Source organism: Anabrus simplex, chromosome 13 (genome assembly GCF_040414725.1).
Source record: "Anabrus simplex isolate iqAnaSimp1 chromosome 13, ASM4041472v1, whole genome shotgun sequence".
NCBI lineage: Eukaryota > Metazoa > Arthropoda > Insecta > Orthoptera > Tettigoniidae > Anabrus > Anabrus simplex.
Window position 1 is genome coordinate 29,870,932 of NC_090277.1, and position 18,775 is coordinate 29,889,706.

At 41.2% G+C, this 18,775-nt stretch overlaps 1 protein-coding gene across 1 annotated transcript in view; it reads left to right on the top strand.

The window, feature by feature from the left end:
- Nucleotides 1-5,458: 5,458 nt before the first annotated feature.
- The window catches only part of LOC137502866 (uncharacterized), a 97,303-nt gene continuing 83,986 nt past the window's right edge, over nucleotides 5,459-18,775 (top strand). The window contains exons 1-2 of the mRNA XM_068230023.1: nucleotides 5,459-5,557; nucleotides 10,818-10,945. Of these exons, the coding sequence (XP_068086124.1) occupies nucleotides 10,880-10,945 (66 nt within the window). The 5' untranslated portion in view covers nucleotides 5,459-5,557; nucleotides 10,818-10,879. The remainder of the gene's footprint in view (nucleotides 5,558-10,817; nucleotides 10,946-18,775) is intronic.

Here is an 18,775-nt window from a genome sequence, read left to right on the forward strand (position 1 = left end):
TTTGTACCCATCACAAATATCTCGGAGCAATTTTGGATCATAAATTGACTTGGAAACAGCATATCTTCCGACTTTGTACAAAAGCTGACGTTCATATTAAAGTCTTATAAACGGCAACTCGTCGGAATTGGGGCGCTTATCCAGTCACTGCCAAGTTGTTTTATATGGCCACCATTCGCTCGTACATGGACTACTGTGCGCACGTTATGGATACCGCACCTTTGGCTACCGTAACCCACCTCAACACAATTCAATTTACGGCTCTGCGAATTTGCTTCGGAGCTCTTACAACCACGCCTACCAATGCTCTTCTTCTCGAGACTGGCGAAACTGAGTTATTAATCTGATGACATTTACTTGCAACCAAATATTTTAAAAAAAAGATTTGCCATAGCGAATCATTCGTTGATCCCAAAACTGCAATTACTATATGAATACTATCAACTCCCTACTACTCGACGATGTCGTAAGCCGGCGTTATATTTTGCTTATCAAACCCTCCATACTTCTTGCGATTCGATATTGAGAAGTATCCCTGCCCCTCCTTATTCATTTTCTTTGCTAGTCTATATTTCCTTTCTTGTATCATCATACCAACCGCAACCCGCTTTCATTGGCCTGCCTCCGGTCACCCGGCTATTGAACCGTCCGTGAAGAAAATTCGCATATCTCTCGGTGACCAAGGCATAGATATGTTTATGGATGGCTCTAAAAATCTCGATGGGGTTGGAGCAGCTTTCTTTATAGCTAATACACAAGTAGCTAAACAATATAATTACCGAATGATTTCTCTATTTATTCCGCAGAACTGTTTGCAATATGACAAGCCCTTCTTTATATCCGGCAACATACAATTCATCAAGCTACGATCTATACAGACCTCTTAGTGCGCTACAATCGCTCTCCTCTCGTCCTTTCTCATTCTTGTCTTGTCTTGTCTACATTATTTAATGGGCTTCGCTTGAGAGCGGTATACCCAGTCACGTAATCGAACAAAGAAACCAAAGTATGGAGGAGGTGGACAAATAGCGTCAAAAGTGTAACAAGAGTGGGAAATTAAGGAATGAAACAACACGACTACACAGGAAAAACACAAGGACACAAGGGGACTAAACTTCACGCCAAAGCGACCGATACTTGGCGACATTCTACTAATCACAAACAGACCGGGTCAACACCGAGGGGACAAAGAAAGGTATCGAAACTACTAGACCGGGTGGGAGAGAGAAAAGAAATGGATAAGGTAACTACGGTTAGATATCGAGAATCAAACACGTCTATATTGTGGTACCGCGAAATTGGGAATGAATAGTATATGAGGTAGATAGACAACCATTATCAGAGGGAATACGTGTTATTTGGTTACATTACTACCGGCATTCCTGGTAGACCTATTCTGTGAAGCAATAGAAGATTCGAGGTTGCGTAAAAGAGCCACAGCGTCCTCCTGTAGAGTAAGAAGCCTTTTTGACCATGTGGCATCGTGCTCAGCTGCCTTAGCATACGCCCCAAGTTTATCGGAAATAGCTGGAATGAATTTCGAAACCGGGTTCGAAGCCCGGGATGTTTCTGGCTTTACGATCGCAGGCGACACAGCCTGCTGGGAAGGAGAGGGAGCGCTCGTCCCGGATACAGAGGCAGTGGAAGAAATGGCAGTCGTAGCCGAGGGAGGTATTTTGAGGAGTTCCCGATATCCCTGGACATCATACCCTGGGGACCTATCCAGACTCGGAGTGGGGGATGAGACAACCGCCGTAAATTTACGTTTTCTGGGCTGCTGATGCTGTAGAACCGGCGCAGATTTCTGGAGTGGAGGAAATTGTTGTAGGGTCAAAAGGGGGCTGAATCTATTGGACACTGGGGTAAAAAAGGACTCGGAGGATAAAGGAGAAACTTCCAAAGCCTGCTGTTTTTTCATAGCCTGTTGTCGTTTATGTTCTGGGCATTGTAGAGATCCCACAGAATGCTCCCCGGAACAATTGAGACAAAGTCTGGTAGGATTCTTACATACTGTAGTTTCATGATCTTGTGCGCAATTGGCACAGCGAGGAAGTTGAGCCCTACAGTTTTTTCTGGTATGGCCATATCGTTGGCATCGCCGACAGATAGTCGGTTGAAAGACAAACGGGTCGACCTGGGTTCGAACCCGATAAATGGAGACGAAGGCAGGTAAAGTCTGGCTACGAAATGTGAGTTTAATGGTGCCAGTTGGAATATAACTGACCCGGCCATCCTGAACGGAGCGGCGGTTCATTCTCTGAGCTCCAACGATAGGGGCGGTCGATTCAGCAACCTGACAAATATCCTCTACGGACAAATCTTTATCAACCCCTCGAATAACTCCGATCTTATACAGTGACGCTGAAGGAATAAACGCTTTAAGTTTTTTTTCCTTTAAGATAGGATTGGTGAGAAAGTTATTAGCTTTTGTGCTTGTCTGAAACTCAATTTGGATCCTATGGCGACCTCACCGAGCAATTTGAGTAACACCTGAAAATTGACGGTCATAAAAAAGTTTTCCCAAAGCCATGGGATGTATACTGCCCAATTTCTTACTTACATCAATAGCCTCCACAAATACTAGATAGGGGCCTTTATGGGTAGCATCGTATGTCTGCGTTTCAGGTTTAAGAGCATACACATCAACCTTAGTAGAGGAAGCACGGTTACGATCCGATGGGGTTGGGTCATTTAACACAAGTGTATTGTCCATAGAGTACTCACGAGTATCAACTTCTACAGACTCCTCCTCCATACTCTGACCCCCACTCGACTCCGCCATGATGTGGGGAGTGAGTTAGAATTTAATACATGTAATACAAAACCTCGTACCGCTCCCAAGGAAGCTAAGTAAGACGAAACACTGAACACCCGAACCTACTCGCACCACACGGAGTAATATACTAGCACCGATAGTCACACGTCCACTCTCCAACGTGCACCACAGGCAACTGCTTTCTCATTCAACTGGTACCGATATAATGTTAAACACCTCCTCTTTACTCTCCACCAATCAGGTGTCTCCCTCACATTGGTCTGGGTCCTCAGTCATATCGGTATATAAGGTAATGAACAAGCAGACTTTTTTGCCAAACAAGCTACTCGCTTAGCAACACCTGACTTCGAATGACTCTGGTCGCTACTCTGGCAGAAACACCTCATCACATATATCTACTCCCAGAATTTTTTTTCGGCCGGGCAGCCTTCACCTTTAATCGCAGCTCAGCCGACCGCAACAAAGCATAAACAGGCAGACGCCTCGTTGGCTGTCGCCTCCCCCATCCACCATGCCCTACGTATTCATCCCAGGAATAGACCTTACAATCTCAGAAAGTGACATTTACCAAGAGCTCAATGCAGCAGACCCTCAGGTGGTTAATGTATTCTGACCAGACGATTACCGCACCAGGATGCCTACAGCGCACATCATAATACAAACCAGTGGAGAAGAAGCAGAGCGCCGCCTGTTCACCTCCGGAGCAACATTCCGAGGCAAGAACTATTCTGTGATACCACCTCCCCAATCAATACTGAACCAGCTACAGAAAGATCCTGGCCTCATACCCCTCCTCCATGAGCCCCCACCCCCGACAACAACAACCACTACCACCACCACAATTACTACCTCTCCCTGCAATCTGGCATCAACCGTGATCACTACCAGCGTAACCTGCCACCCCTCCCCAGTCATGTCATCATCTCCCCGAATCCCACGTCACGCTCACCCCTGCAACCCCCCATCACTCCGCAGGAACTACCTCCGCCATCGCCGTCAGTCAACACTTCGAACATTCTAACATCGATCCAACAGTCACCATCGCCCCAGCCCAGGCCCAGCTGCGTGCTACGTGGAATCTCTCCGAATATCGCCGAGCCGGAAATACTCCACGAACTCCGAACTGCAGGCATCCCAGCACAACGGGCCATAAGGATACGCAACAACCACGGACCCACTTACATGGTCCGACTACAGCTGCCATCCGAACTACACGTCCAGCAACTCATCAGCTCAGGAGCTCAAGTATTTGGCCAACATCATAGAGTAGAACCTTCCTATTCCCCGCCCAACCGCCGTACCCCTGACCACGCACACCCCCGTACCCGACCACCTCCCACTCCAATCCCAGCATATCCAACAGTCTACCTCACCCCTCCCAACATAGCATACATCACCCCGCGACATTCCACACCTGACCTTCGCATCCTCATCATCTCTCTCCAACAATGCACAACTACTCTCCACCTCCTAACCTCATACCTAATTCCAGGCATATCAACCCATCTATGCTAGAGTAACTGCACCTACCCATCCCCGCTCCATTTCAGCAACATATAACCCTCCTAATCTATATGAATGTAAAATAGCTTTAAGATAACATCAATGTAAACACTCAAACTATGATATAATAAAGCACCTCGCCATCTCTCCTACACATTCACATCCTTTACCCACCTCCTTCTTCCGTCACATCTCCCCAACCTGCCCGCATCTCTTGGCCAGAGAGAGGGCGACACCCTCTAGGTGGCCCGCCCCACCCCTTCAGGGTGGGGAATGAAAGCATTTGATAGATAGATAGACTTCGAATATCCGTTCCTCCCCCGGATTACTATCCTGGCTCGTATACCCGCCGTCACATCAGCAATACTATTCTTTTACGTTTCAACCATGCGGTAACACTCCAATACAAATACAGATTTCGTCCTACCAACCTACCTACATGTATAAGCGGCGCACGAGAGGGGGATGCCAATCACTTATTTCAATGCCCTTCATATGCTTCTGCTCGCCTACTTTTTTACGTCGTCTCATAAGTTTAGTCTCCACTTCAAACCAGTGTCTCCTCTTTACAACACAATCCCACTCCAGCCGTAAGTACGGTTATTAATAAATTCCTGGATGATGCTAAGATTGTTTTATAAGCTTTAGTGTTCTGTTCTCGGTCCTAGGTCATATGCTCCTACTTTCACTGGTGTTTTTGTCTTTCACTATTCCATCCTTTCCTGAAGGTGAGTTGTGTTCTTTTGAATATGAGATTAGATACGTGCGGAGCGACGTTTTGTTTGTGAACATTTTGCGTGTGTCCGCCTACTTCAAGATTAGTGAGTGTGTGAAATAAACATGCCAATTACTTTTCCCCTAGAGAGGAAGAAGACTTATGACTTTTATCCATGTAGGGCCTACAGCAGTTAGCTGGAGATAAGTGAATCATATCGGGAGTGTGTGTATACAGTCGAGGAACAACACACTGGTTATGAAGGTTTTTAGGAGCCGTATACCCTATATCTGGTTTACTTTCGAAGTGGTTGGCTTGTTGTTATTTAATATCCTAGTTAATTTTTTATCTATTGTGCATCTCAGACATATTGCGGCAGCTTGTGCAGGTTTTTTCTGTGGATTGTCCTGTTTCTTTTAAGATTTTCTTCATCAGGTAATTGCAGTTTCTAACGTTTTACACTGTGTTCAAATCTTTGAACATACTGCTAATAAAGTTGGAGTCTCAGTCTTCTACATCTTCATAAGGAACTTAGGATCTTACGGTACGTGATAGCAAGTAAGGTAAGCTCTATTGTTCTGTTCGTATTTAAACACAAAAGAACAGCGGCAGATAATTCTGTTTTTCAGCCGAATGTAGGCTGTACTTCGCCACATATTACTGTACTAACCCTTCGTAAATTTGACTACTCCAATTTATAATTGTTATATTTTGTACGTAACAGCTTACATTTAGAGTTCCTATAGTGTCGTAAACTTAACATGAATCAAAACACATAGATATTAAGTCATTTTATGTGATTTCTTAATATAGAAAACTTGACACACAAAACTATTAAATGAACGTGTTAAAGCAAGAAAATAAATGAAATTAATATAAATGTAAAAAAGGCATGAAGACACATTATGCGTTCAGCTGCAAGATTTTATCTGTAGTTCTAATTTGTATACATGCCTCTGAAAATACATCTTTTATACAACCCGGGCATGCACTGGAAAACAATATATAGCCTAAGATACTATAAATATTCACTACAGTAATGAATTTACTTTCAAGTTCTTTCTTCTCCTTGTTTCTCTCAGACGCGAACAACACACTTTTACTATAGCTTAGCTTTCATCAACAGAGGTAGCTTAACACAAGACATGGCTCGATGTTCGGCACACATTGCTTTATGACAATGACTGCAATAAGATGTCGTCCTCCTCTTCGATGAAGGGCAGAGGTGACAGGTCTTCTTCTTTCCCTGTACTCGTGGAGTCTGGACAAGATTTTCATGGATCATTTGGCACAATGATCGTTGCAGTGATGGATTGTTTAGATGGCTCCTCATGTGCGGGGCGACAAGATCATCACTCAGGGACTTCATGAACTCTTTCCGACTGACTGGTTTTCCCTTTCTTGTGAGTGTATTCAATCGATAGATGATGTATGCGTTCACAAAAGCAATGTTCATCATACTGAAAAAATACAAAGTGGCCAACGTTTCATCTTTTGGCTGCTTGTAATTGTGCGACACATTTGGTCATGGTGTCTACAGCACATTTCGTGTAGTTATACATATGAATCATTTTCGGCTTTTTTTGTTCGTGGGTCTAGCTCTATTGTTTCATGAGTAGTTGATAACAAACAAACAACTTTGTTTTGTTTGGCTTTATAGGAAACTAACACGTTTTCTTTGTCAAAGCAGTATATGGAAGAACCCACTTGTCTGGGACGTGTATTGAGCAACTCTTGAGGAATTTCCCATTTGTTTTGACGTTGTTTTAACAGTTGTCAGATCGTATGGTGCCTTTAGTAGATCATCTGCCAGCTTAACAGTAGAGAACCAATTGTCTGTTGTAACGTTCCTATAGCTACCGTGGATAGGACTCGTCAGATCTTTCACTTAATAATCCCCTGTGTTGGTATTCTTTCCCAAGTAAGGGATTTCATTCGTCATGTAGTTCGTGCTTACGTCGCATACCATCACAATCTTCAAACCGTATTTGGCTGGTTTGTTAGGTATAAACATATGGAATTTGCACTTGCCTCTAAAACCTAGGAATTGCTCATCTACCGTTACGAATACACCTGGCGCGTACTTAGTTCGGCAGTTTTGAACAAAATTGTCCTACAGTTCTCTCACTGCTTCAAATTTATCTGTTTCCCTCCTTTCCTCACGTGTTTCTTTGTTGTCAAAACGTAGACAGCTCATAGCGAACTGAAATCTCTCAGCACTCATTGTTGATTTTCATTTCGTGCCACAGAGTGTAATGTTGAATAGTTCTCTCACACTAAGATCATTGTTCTTCATTACAGCTGTGAGTGCAAGAAGTCCCAAGAGAGCATGCATTTGAACTTTACTGGTGTGAGATGTAAACTTTTTATCCTTGTAGTGAATTCTTACTGGATCCATTTGTTCGTTAGTATGAAGTACGATTTTGGCGATCATTTCTTCGTCGAAAAAAGCTCAAGGCATTCCCTTGGAGTAGTTGCATCTCTAGCATTATTTGCAGGTACACACTTGAAGAACGAAACTTTATTTTTGGCAGGAAAACGAACAGAACGACATTTTGGTTTTGTTGACCAAGGGTGACTATTTCTTCCTCTAACGATTCGTTTCTTGATAAATATTATATTGCGATCAAAATCAGAATAATCCGGTTCATCTTATTCAGAGGAATCAGATGTAATTGGGATCTGTTGAGTGCCTGAAGATGTAAACAGATGAAATGATGTACCGCTAACGCCAAATGCGTTTCCTCTTTCTGGACTTAGATGCCCATTCTCATCTTCATAATTGAAACATTCCTTACTATCACTGGTATCATGAACACTATCATCTTGCACAAAGTCCTCTTCTTCAGTCTCTTTCTCCGATTCGTATAATAATCGGTTTATTTCGTCTTCCAATTATTTTCTATGGTATTCTGGTAGCCATTTGATCTTCAGATTGCTCTCCTGCAGTGCGCTATTATAACAGACAAAGGGTAGATAGTGACTTAAAACTATACGTGTATACTTAAGAAACGGTAAGGGACTGTTTAAATCGTTATAATAACGTACGCACCTTTAAATCAGTTGAAAACAGAGTTGTTGTGTGAACCCAAGAATTCACACTTTCACTAACCGTTCGTCAGTATGACTACACCCGCCCAATTATTACAAGAATGAGCAAAGATATCAACAAACGCACATGCCACAGTCAATAACTGCTCGAAAAAAATTTGCCACACAAAATGGCGGCAGGCACGCTGGCGCGGAAGGCAATAAACTATACGTTTCTGCTACCTACCGTCGTAAAATATATGAAGGGTTAGTGTTCTAGGGTTAAATATTACCTAGCTGCCATTCTCAGTGATAATGCATGCATGTTTGTTTTAATATGGTACCAGATTGATTGTGAATGGCATGCTTATGCGCAGTAGTATACGTGCTGTTCGAGCAGAAATTCAGAACTGGTTCTGAACTGTGAGTCCTGAATTCATGCTGTTCTAACTACATTCAGGACCATTTTGTAGCCAAGTAGCCAGCAGTTCTCATTCAATACAAGGGACTGCGTGTTCTATACATGCACGTTTAATTCGACGCGTACGTGGTGCAACAACAAAGTATTATCTGCGCACCTTTTCTGGATAGATTTACACCCTAGTGCTGAATTGGTCGACCTCGGCAATCTTCGAGATACGTACTGGCAACCTTTGAAACACAAACTGTGAATCGCTTATGCATCGCTGTGCGACATCTGGCGTACACTTTACGTACTAGTACTGTTGTTATTTACACAGGAAAGCCAAACTATAGAATTCACTCTAGGAATAAGATTCGCATCGAGAAATGTTATATAATGTTATATAATGTGTGTGTGACATAGTTGTTGGCTTAAGATAACAAAGGTTTAGCAAAATTTATATCGATCGATCATATTATCGATTCAATTCAGATTTCATTTCCATTCAGTTGGCAGTACTACTGAAACCGGAATTGCTCCCTCCTTACTCCTCAAACCCGTACACAATTATCTTACGGGCTTATTGTATTAAGTTTATGAATTTGTGCTTTAATGGTCACGGCGAGAGAATCGATCTATTGTGTTCAGTTTTATAATCAATTATTTCAAGTTTATCTATCGATAAAAAGCACGCAGATAATACTTCACATTGGAATGGTGATGTCCTCTATCATCCATTAAATGTTTTGTAACAATACGTAGATGGCGTTGATACAGTTCACATTTGCCATTTAATAATTCCAACAAACCATTATTAACAATCAGTTCTGGAAGCATTCTGCTTTGTGTATGCTCATTAAAATAATTTTAATAGAGTACATAGCCAGTTCAAACTGTTTGTTGTAACAAAATACTTTGCAGCCAGTTTTGGAACTGTTTGTTGTAACAAAATACTTTGCAGCCAGTTTGAAAATGTTTATTGTAACAAAGTAGTTTATAGCCAGTTTGGATCGGATTGTTTTAATGAAGGAGCTCATAACCAGTTCGGAACAGTTTGTTGTAACAAAATAGTTCATAGCCAGTTTGGAACTGTTTATTGTAACAAAGTAATTAATAGCCAGTTTGGATTGGTGTGTTTTAATAAAGGAGCTTATAACCAGTTTGAATCTCTCTGTTATAACAAAGGAGTCCATAGCCAATTGAAAACTATTTGTTTTAATGAAGGAGCTCATAGTGACAAACATAACTTATAGTATGTATTGAAACATAATCAGTAAAGATTGTAAATTTTGGTAAAAATTGCCAATGGGTACCTGCCTATCCTTTATCAAATAATTGTTTCATCAATAAGGAATCTGGCTAAACTGCTACTGAATTCAACATAGCTCTTAAAGGGGCTGCTAGCCCAGGTGAGGTATGTGCATTGAGAGAAGAACTATGCCTATATCTGTGTAAGAAACGGGCTTATTAAAATACGTAAGGCACAGGGCTTAGAAACAATTGCTATTAACATCCAGGATGATTTACATAATTTATAAATGTGATGAAAACTGCCGGGCTCTTCATTTAAAACAAAACTGGATGAACTACATCAGAACATTCCTAGTAGTGACTTTCAAAATTATATTGTAACTGAATCACCACTGGACTCTCATGTAAATACAGTACAGTATGTACATAGCCAATAGACTTAGTGGATGAACAGGGTGGGGAGGTTTTGTCTTTACATTGGTTAAATGCAGATCATTTGCCATTCAGGTTGTGCTAGAAAATGAATAGTTTTGAAGTTTTGGTTGTAAAATATTTTTACAAATGTCTTTACATCGCACAAACACAGATGTGACTTATGGTAATGGTGGGATACGAAAAGGGCTGGGAGTGGGAAGTAAGCGGCCTGGCAGCCCTAAAGACAGTTTTCCGTGCTTTTCCATTTTCACACCAGGCGAATGCTGGGACTGTTTGTTACTCAAGGCCATTGTCACTTCCCTCCTACTCCTAGCCATAACACCATAAGTGTCCATGTGGTGTAAAACAAATTATTAAACAAAGATAAGTTGTAGTATAGAGGACAAAATTTAATTAATAAATTAGAGTGCATTTAGAGTGTAGCGCAGGATAGGGTTGTATGGGGGGATACATCAAACCAGTCATTATTCCCCCATTGCAGTGGGCGATATGCAAGTTGCATACTCACAGGCTTTTCACAAGGTGTGTGCAAATCAATCCCAATCTGTGAATGTGTGATGTTCTTTCAGTGAAAAATGTTTACCCTTGAGGTTCAGTTTCCAGGTAAAAATGGAGGTCCAGTGGCTATGAGCACAATATCAATAGTCATCTAGAAATACAGGCTTGACTGACAAAAAAAACTGTGTTTTTTGCTCATGTTTCAGTGCAAGGTCTGTGGAAGTAATCTACATCCCAAAACTATCTAAACCTTCACGCGCTATTTAAAATGGACTTCGAAGTAAAGATCAAAGAGGAACCAGTCTCCTTTGAGGAAACATCAAATTCTTCATGCGTAAGTATCATTCCAGATAACTTTATAGAAATTGCACGTAAAGCCTTAGCACTCGTCTGAGTTTGACTGGTTACATAACTCTACTTTTATCAGTTGTTCAGGTGATATATGTGTATCTTGCTGTCTCTTCTTAAGGCACACACATGTATATGTTGGGCCCTTTCGACCAGAGCAATTGTGGTGATGAGCCTCTTCCAACACCTGCCACAGCTAGCTGAGAATGAACATAACTTTCCACCACGTAGATTCTCTTCTCAGGGTGTTGGACTGTCCGATGATTCCTCGTACAGGGCTGGTATTGGGGTGTCATGAATTAACTACAGGGTCAAGCAAACTACTAAATAATGTAACTCTAAGACTGAATAAAATTAAATTAAGCAAACTTTATTAATCAAAGCAAATAAAAATGAAGTTGAATTTAAATAAAATTGCTAATGAAAGAAAATTAAATTGAAGTTAAATAAAAGTGAAATTAAATAAAGTAGCAGAAAATTCTAACATAATAACATGACATTAACATAAATCACAATCAGAAAGTCAAGATAAACAGTTAACAAACAACAGCATCCTCTGACTGAATTCCAAAAGAATTTATGACTCAAGACTAACTAAAATTACATAATGTTGTTAAGAGTGAAACTATAAATTTTATTTGTCACAGCATTATTAATTAATGACTCCAAACAGTCAAATATTATACTCACACAATATGAAACACAACTATGAACACGCTTTTTCATTAATTTCACTTCAGTTCAATGGAGTCTTACACATCTATTGATTATTCAGTGGATGCATATTGCGTCATGGCTGTCTTAACATTTACCATAAATGAAATATTAAAAACACAATTATCAGCCATGATAATATTAAATATTATTCCCCTGTGGACTTATCGGACCAATACTAACAAAATTAACAAAATAATTATATGCAGTGGGTCAGTAGTCAACTTAGCCTCCTCTCCTATTTAGAATTATTATCATTTGCTGCAGCTTACATAAACACACCCATTCATTTACACTGCATTATACATCATTGACACTATACCTCTAATAAGTAAAGTTGGCGTCTGACACCTAGGTTTAGCAGGAAGAGCATTACATGTGCCATTTCATATTTTTTCCACATTCCAGCATTCCTTTCTCTTACCCCTCACTTCCAGCTCACTTGTTCCCTCATTCATTCTGACCGCTGTGATCTGTTGTAGACTACCTGGCCCGTCGGTGTTGTCACTCTTTTGATCACTCTTAACTGTGGCATACAAACTGTGAGGGAGTTCCTTACTGAAGGACTGGTACAGGAAGACATCCTTCAAGTAACTGGCGAAACTGGGATTCTTACGAATCATATGTGAAAACTCATTAAATTACTTATATTTACCATATGAGACTGATGTGTTTGTATTGTCTAACCGGCACCACCCTCTAGGACCCCGGTAACATCCTAGCGGTGATGAGGTCAATAACCTTACCCACCAGCTGAGGGAAAAAAGGAAGAGAAAAAAAATAGAGAGAGAGAGAGAAGGAGAGAGGAAGGGAGATAGAGAGAGACTGGTGAGAAGGTTGCTATTGTGTCCGCCCCAAATGGGTAGATTAAGCGAACACAAGAGAGAACAAGGGGGAAGGTGGAACAACAAGTCACAGTACGTCAAAAAATTCAAGGGTAAAAACAACACCAGCAAACCACATGATACTAAAATTACCCAAAAGGAAGAAAAGAGAGACACTTACCCAAAACGTGAAGGAAAAGCGACTTAAGGTCCGAGGACACCCAAACAAAGAAATATTTGCAGCGCTGCACCAAATGTGGTAAATGAAAACCAACTTTTAAGTGATATGAAAGAAGACTTTAATAGACATTTAAATGAAAGGTAACATTTCAAAAGATAATATCTGGAGTGGACCTAGGTTCATTATTAAGTCAGATAATACCTTGAACCATATTGTTTAAAAGAAAGTAAATACTCGATTAACAATAATTGCATTAACTTGCAAGAAATTAATATGATTAGTAAATAAATACCCAATGAGGCAACTTTAAATAAGAAAATGCAGACTTCATTTAACAAATAATAAAGGAACTAAATCGTAAAAATCAACAAGAAAAGAAAACAACAGTGACCTCCATACCTCAAACAAGATAATTAAATATTGATTTAAATGTGATCGATCACGCGTTTAAGAGAAAAACAAATACCATGCTTAGTAAACAAACGTAGTTCCATGACCTTTAGGCCGGTTGCCTTTTAACTTTACCACAATTCGTTACAATTTCTACCAAGGGCAATTTCCAAGGGCACACGAAAATAAAGGTAGAAGTTACACTTTTCGCCCAACCAAAGAACGGGACGAAACGACAAAGAGGTAGGCCGAAATAAATCACATTATATGAAAAGAAAAGCCAACGATACCAGGCAACAAAAATATATTCATCCCAGCAGCACACACGAACCAACAACAATGCCCGTTAAAAACAAAAGCCCACAACAATTCCCCAAACACACGTTGCCATAGTAACGGACAAGCCAAGCACCGACTACAAATGAGAAATAAAACCAACGGTTTTAAATTAAAAATAAAACAGAGATCCCAGAAACAATGCAAAAAGATCAAAAAAGAGAAAAAAAATCCCAGAAGGCAAGGAACCCGAAGGAAAGCTAACCCCGCTACCTTGGAAACTGCGCCTTGGTTCACACCTTATGGTACAATCAAGTGCAAAAAAATTTTTACTGAATTTTAAGATAAACATACTAATTTTTTCCACCGTGCGAACAGCATTCTAAAATGATTAATCGCCGAAACCGTTTCCTATGGTTCATAGACGCACACGATATCCAGCACAAATTTCGAAAAGGAAGTCTTAATCCAAATATTATTATTATTATCATTACAGTTATCTTGAAGTACGCCGAAACACATAAATCTTCTTGCTTCCCCAGAATTACTTTAATCCAAAACAGTTACATACCTTTAAGTCCAGAAAAATTGAGAAGTTCAAACCTTGGCCATTGTTATTGAAGACCGGCAACGACGAGGCCGTGAACTAAAGTTGTTCACCAAGGATCCTGGAGGATTATCGTAGCAAAAACATAGTCCAATGAAACAGTAGGAGGCCAGCAACTAATGGAATAAGGGATAATCCCTCTTAAGTTGGATTTCACGGGGGTTTCAGCACAACCACCCGCCGCATAGCGGAACACACACATTCACGTCCATCCATGGCGGCTACAGGACGCCGACTCGCTCGGAAGTAGTTGCTAGGAGTCAACAGTAGACTCGCCTCACCACTCGCGCACGCACGCGCAGTAGGCGCGGACCAATACTCCGTTCAACAGCGCGCGGCATATCATAACAAAGGGGATATTGGCGAAAGCCGATTGACATAGAATTTCCAAATGGCAACACACATGCGAGGTCGAAAAGGTTATGGGGGGGTCTCAAACTACTTAATACTGTCTCAGTCCTCCCGCCCCGAAAGACGACAAATCTGAAGCATAACACGATGATGATGTGGTGGTCACATATATACTAAATTTGGGCGAAGTAGTCCAACAGGAAACGACCACTAAGATTAACTAATTTTAGTTAGGAGTTCACATGACCAGGTTAATAATCCAAGACACAGTTCCATATCACATAGTTTTTAGAAATAATTGACGGGGTGCGATCAACATCAGTGTCCAGAAACGTTAACCGAGCACTCGGAGTTCACCAGAGTAATGTTTGTCATCAAATAGAGAGCACAATGACCAGAGTTCACCAAATATTCAGGTTCACCCAATACACATTGGTTCAATGCATCACACAATGATATAGTTTTTGACACATTAACAAGTTCACCTTTGAGGTTTGGCAACTCTCACACTAATCACAGATATACTGACAAAAATCAAACGAAAACCACATGATTATTAGTCCACGCATCCAGGTTATTTTCTCAAGCACGGTGGTAAATTAATTTTAATGCACGAATACCTTTACAAGTCTCCTTTGATATTAAGGAAATGCATGATCTCGTGTTGCAAAAAGATGACAACAGGGGAATGAAACGCACCGGAAAACCCGAATGGGGGGCGAAACCACAAGAAGAGGGAGGAAAAAAAAACCAGACCAGGAAATTTAAAGTAAGTGAGTATTCAGTTACAGGATCCATAGATCCGCCAATTAACTTTACATTAAACTAGTTACCAACAAACTAGCTGAAGCCCAGAGCTTTCCACTTGGTCCGATATAGCGCCGAAGGAAAAGAAGGGTCCATTCAACGACAATTAAGAAATCAAAGGGAAACTACATAAAATATACCCTGTTACTCTGCCACGAAGGACACTTAGCCATGACACGTAGAGAAAGAATTGACAAGAACACATAGAAACATAGGGTACAATCCAACACATAATACCAACTAGGACAAAGACAGATATCCCGAAGGATCATGAACATAACGGAAGGGAAAGCAGTAATATTCCTCAAGCACAAATCACCCACAAGAAAAATATATAAATAAAGGTACAGGACCACTCCAACGAATAGTCGTCCTTGGAACATATGGTTTAGAATAGCAAGGGTTAAACTAAGAGGACACATGAATGACCTATCAAATTACACTTTAGATATTGGAATGACACACACACAACCACAGAGTGGTGAACTCGTCAATCGGTCCAAGGGTCAAGAACGAGGGGTTGAGCAAAATACAAACCACACTGGGATCGGCAACTTATTCTAGTTCACCAACAAAACACAGGTGAGGACTCAAGCATAGAAAACTAATTTTTGAACAGACCAACGGAAAACCATCAGAGAGAAGGGACGCAGAAACCACTCGAGTTACAGAGAGGTAGGACAGCCAACAGTAGCATCGATGGGCAAACAGGAGACTCCTATAGGTTACCAGATGGAAAAATCGCGATCAGTCAGTCATCCATAACGGCCACATCAAAGTACAACTACAAGAGAAATGCACAGGGCAACGTGGTACAGAATAGTAGCCACAAACCTAATTCTGCGTGAGGAAGAACAAGTCGAAAATCCCAGAGCCAACAGATAACTAAGAATTGCCCACCCGAAGGTGTACTTCCTCGGAGTAGTGGATACCAAACCAACAGCCAAATCTACCGTGACACAGAGGTAAATTAAAGGACAAATCACATCCCAACCAAGGTGTCTTGACAGCAAACAACGTAATCCCAAACACGATTACCTACATAATGACAAGCTAGCAACACGGGTTATTCATAGAGAGATAAAGGATAACTATCCTCAACGCGTGTTCACAGACCACAACCAAACAGCACAATACAAAGCAGAAATTACGACAGCAAACCCGGTACAGATTAAGGACTAGGTCCATCCCACAGAAGCACAAAAGGAGAAATATCCTCAGGAAGGAAGTCCGACCGTACCACCAAAAACTCCACACGCCAACCGGTAGATAAGGAAAATTACACTACGTTGCTAACGGTCCACAATTCAAAATAATCCTAACAGCTTACAACAACATTACCAAGTTACAACACCGGAGATACAACCATAATGCTGGCAGGAGTGCACCAACCGAACGCCCACAGAAAAAAAAAGGAGACAGATTTTCTACATAACCCCAAAACGACCCCCAAAATCAAAAGGTTAGGAAGATAGATTCAGCCCAAAAACCCATTACAGGAAAAATAATATAAATGGTTCAGGCATAGGAAACCACTTTTAGAACAGCCGCGAAGAGTGCCCAAAAGGAGGAGTGTCAGATCACTCAATCATGGATGAATACAAACATCAGTATCCGGAAAAGAAACACCTTTAAGACACGCGGTCCATGCAGAAGGCAAGCAGGGGACATTTCCGACACCAATAGATCGAAACACACCACAATCAGAAATCGTACAATACTAAAATGGCACAAATAGCAACCCAATCTTGACTAAGCACCACGCATCTTCAGACACGCGCACACAATGAAAGGATGACAAAATGGTAAACACTCAGGCACCAGACACACTCCCGTACATTCCATCCCAAGCACACCATAGCTCAGCAATGATTAAGTCACAAGATGATTGAAGGGTTCAGCGGAAGGAATCCGATGCGGAGCCACAGAAGAAATAAGTCTTTGAAATTACATACTAAAAGCCTAGAGAAAACAGAGGGACAACCAAAGCGCAAATTAAGTTAGATGTCATTAGATTTCCCTAATGGAACTTCGGTAGCGCACCACATAAGCATAAGGTTAGATAACGAGGATATCTATTCCAAGGTATTAATACCACCATCACAAGACAATTAAGGAAAGACAATTTCTAACTACAAGGATCCACACCTAGAAACGTAACATACAAGGAGTACTAAATTAGAGTCACCAACACGAGGCACAGAAAGGACCAGATTGGCTCGCTCGCCATCCCACAGTATGTGTGCTAAATTCACTAACGATACAGGTCAGTTACCAAAGGTGCATCCATCCAGCGGAAGATGCGGTACAATTTGCCAGATCAACCAGGTTTAATTTGAGAAACATGAACGCGCCTAATTCGTTTTGCTACAGGGTCACTTACCAAAATTGAAACGGGAGACAAGAACTCCAACACAGTGCACGGGCCTTGGTACCTAGGGGCAAGTTTTGCCGAAAACTTATTCACAGCCTTACTCATCGGGTAGCACTTAACATACACGAGATCACCAACATTAAATTTTGACGGTTTCCTACCTTTATCGTACTGCCTTTTGACCTTTTCGTATGACACAGCTAGATTCCTTTTTGCTTCATTCCAGATCTTTTGAACATCAATAGGCCTAGATAGGTCTGGGAGAAGATCCTCAATACATAGCAGGTTAGACATAGGAGAGTACGGAGTATAGCCAAACATTAAAGACATAGGCGTCTTACCATGGGACTCATGAGTAGCGGAATTAAAAGCATGAGCCAACCAATGCAGACAGGAGTCCCATTTGGACTGGTTGTCATGATGATACGCTATCAACGCAGAATTTAAGTTCCGATTCAACCTCTCTGCATAAGAAGGATTTGGATAGTATGGAATAGTGGTGACATGTGAAATGCCCAACTCAAACAGATACCTTTTGAAGGAGTTACTGGTGAAAGAACTAGCATTGTCAGATACTAAGAACTTAGGTGGACCAAATGATGCAAAAATGGAATTAAGACAGGAGATAGAAGTACGTGAATTAGTGGACCTGGTGGGAAAGATCCAACAGAACCGGGAGAAGGCATCTATACAGACAAAAATGTGGGTGTTTCCCAAGGAAGATCGGGGGAGGGGTCCTACGAAATCTATGAACAGTCGTTCCATGGGGCGCGAAGCTTGTGATGAAGACAATAATCCCACCCGATTATTCAAATTAGGTTTGCTGATGGCGCAAGATTTACAAGATTTGACCATGTTCCTGATATCACTATCCATTTTCTTCCAAACAAAGAATTGCCTGATTTTCAAACGAGTTTTGAAATTTCCTAGATGACCGCCAAGGGGTGAACAGTGGTAATACTTGAAAATGACAGGTACCAGAACTTTAGGAACGACAATTTTGGAATTATGGTCCTTGCGACCCTTACAACAGAGAACACCCTTAGATAAGGAGTAAGGTTTTACTTCAATCCCGCTACTGATCATGTCAATGATCCTTTTCAGATCCGGATCAGTTTTTTGATGATCTCCAATTTGTTGATACAGCAATGGGGAATCGGTGAGGATGGCACTAACTCCAACCGTATTGACAGCAAGCTCATCGACACATGGGTTGGCTTCCACACAAGGATTACCTTCAAACATCCTGCTCAAGCCATCGGCAATGACGTTCTCAGACCCACGAATGTGGC